Source organism: Habropoda laboriosa, unplaced genomic scaffold, assembly GCF_001263275.1.
Source record: "Habropoda laboriosa isolate 0110345459 unplaced genomic scaffold, ASM126327v1 scaffold210, whole genome shotgun sequence".
Classification (NCBI taxonomy): domain Eukaryota; kingdom Metazoa; phylum Arthropoda; class Insecta; order Hymenoptera; family Apidae; genus Habropoda; species Habropoda laboriosa.
In genome coordinates, this window is record NW_017100373.1 from 1,088,804 (window position 1) to 1,090,535 (window position 1,732).

Here is a 1,732-nt window from a genome sequence, read left to right on the forward strand (position 1 = left end):
TCATTTAATACTCCAAATAGCGACCTAAAAATATTATTACTCTCATAATAACCATTCATCCTTTAAAATATTTCATCCACTTACCGACTGCTATTCGTTTTAAAAATCTCAGCCACGTCATTTTGTCTAACATCGTCATGAGATAAATATTGATAATACTGAGTGCAGGGAAAAACTGTACAAGTGGAACCAGAAGAAACAGCATACGTTCTTATCCTGTAAGAACTATCATTAAATCCTGGTTCACGTTAGGGTTGACACAATGAAAACAATACGTACCGAAAATAGAAACTTCTTTCCAGAAATAGGTTGAAGGTAAATAAATATAAGAGTAAGGATTAAAACTAGTATTAGAATTGCTAATGGAATAGCAAAAGTAATTTCACCGGAAAAAATCGAGACCATCATACCGATGCACACACAGAATAACTGTGAAGGAAACATTAGTCGTGTAAGGTTATTGAAGTATGATAGAAAATTAAAGTTTAATGAAAAAGGGGTAAATCTTATCGTAACATGCGACAAGACACGTAACGATTTGGGATGTTAATTTTGTAGAATGATTCAACTTGTTAGCGTTAATTAACTGTTTCACAGTGAACTTGAAAGTTCTTGGATCACGGTCTCCTTTTTGTTCATACACCTCGTTTTCTTCGTATCTGTAAGGATCAAAGCAAATTTCAATCACATTATTGATTACTCTGTATATCATCGTGTCAGAAATGAACGAGACGAGTTTTTACCGAAGTACCAATACACAGATTGCGACGATCGAATATGCGAGTAACGTTCCGATACTCATCATATTCACGAGTTGATTCAATTTAAATATCGCGGCTAGCACTCCTAAAATTATCAAAAAATACATATTATTAGTTAAATAGTATCTTGTGAGGGAGGACAATATACAGTCAAGGACAGAAATATGTTGACACCCTTCAAAATAGAGTAATTTTTTAAAAATTGGGCCATAATACTTGAGTTTTTTTGAGAAGCTAGAAGGATTAGTTTACTAGATGACTTGTACAAAAAATTTTGATAAATTGCAATTTTTGTGGGAATCGTGAAGAAAATTGTAAAGGTCACTGTTTACAACTTTTTTATCTGGGCTTGTAATGAAAATTTAAAACATACGTTTTGTAGATATATGTCAATTATACACATGCTGAAAATTTCATCGAAATCGGTTAATGTTGCTATGAGCTACCAACGGTTGAAGATTGTGAAAATCGCACTATTTTACGACTTTCGGCCTAAAACTGTAATAAATCTGAAGATTCTTATATCTTTCGATGCCTGTCGCTTGTTTCTCCATCCACCGATTTCGACGAAATTTTCAGCATGTGTATAATTGACATAGATCTACAAAAGGTATTTTTTTAAATTTTCATTACGAGCTCAGATAAAAAATTTGTAAAAAGCGACCTTCTGCAGTTTTTTTAAACGTCATGTAATAAACTAATCCTAACGTATTCAAAAAGCTCAAACTGTTTGATCTAATTTAAAAAAAAAGCTATTCTGTTTTGAAGGGTGTCCACATACTTCTGTCCTCAACTGCAGATAAAAACCTGTGAGAAGTCCTGCGGAAAAGGTACCTATCAGGGGTGTATGGAATCGCGAAATGATCTTACACATCTACTCGAATATCAATTCGTCGGATACCATCGCGTAAATAATGCGGGATAAAGGAAACATTGCGCACAGTAAGCTGGATGATAAAAGAATAAAGTCT

The 1,732-nt window shown here is 33.5% G+C and overlaps 1 protein-coding gene and 1 pseudogene across 1 annotated transcript in view; one reads left to right on the plus strand and one right to left on the minus strand.

Moving 5' to 3' along the window:
- LOC108574848 overlaps positions 1–28 on the plus strand; it is a 5,119-nt pseudogene extending 5,091 nt beyond the window's left edge.
- Positions 29–55: 27 nt separating this feature from the next.
- Positions 56–1,732, minus strand: part of LOC108574849 (cationic amino acid transporter 3-like) — a 5,822-nt gene continuing 4,145 nt past the window's right edge. Inside the window, 5 exon segments of the mRNA XM_017937495.1 lie at positions 56–210; positions 276–431; positions 511–659; positions 744–846; positions 1,569–1,708. Coding sequence (XP_017792984.1) covers positions 56–210; positions 276–431; positions 511–659; positions 744–846; positions 1,569–1,708 — 703 coding nt within the window.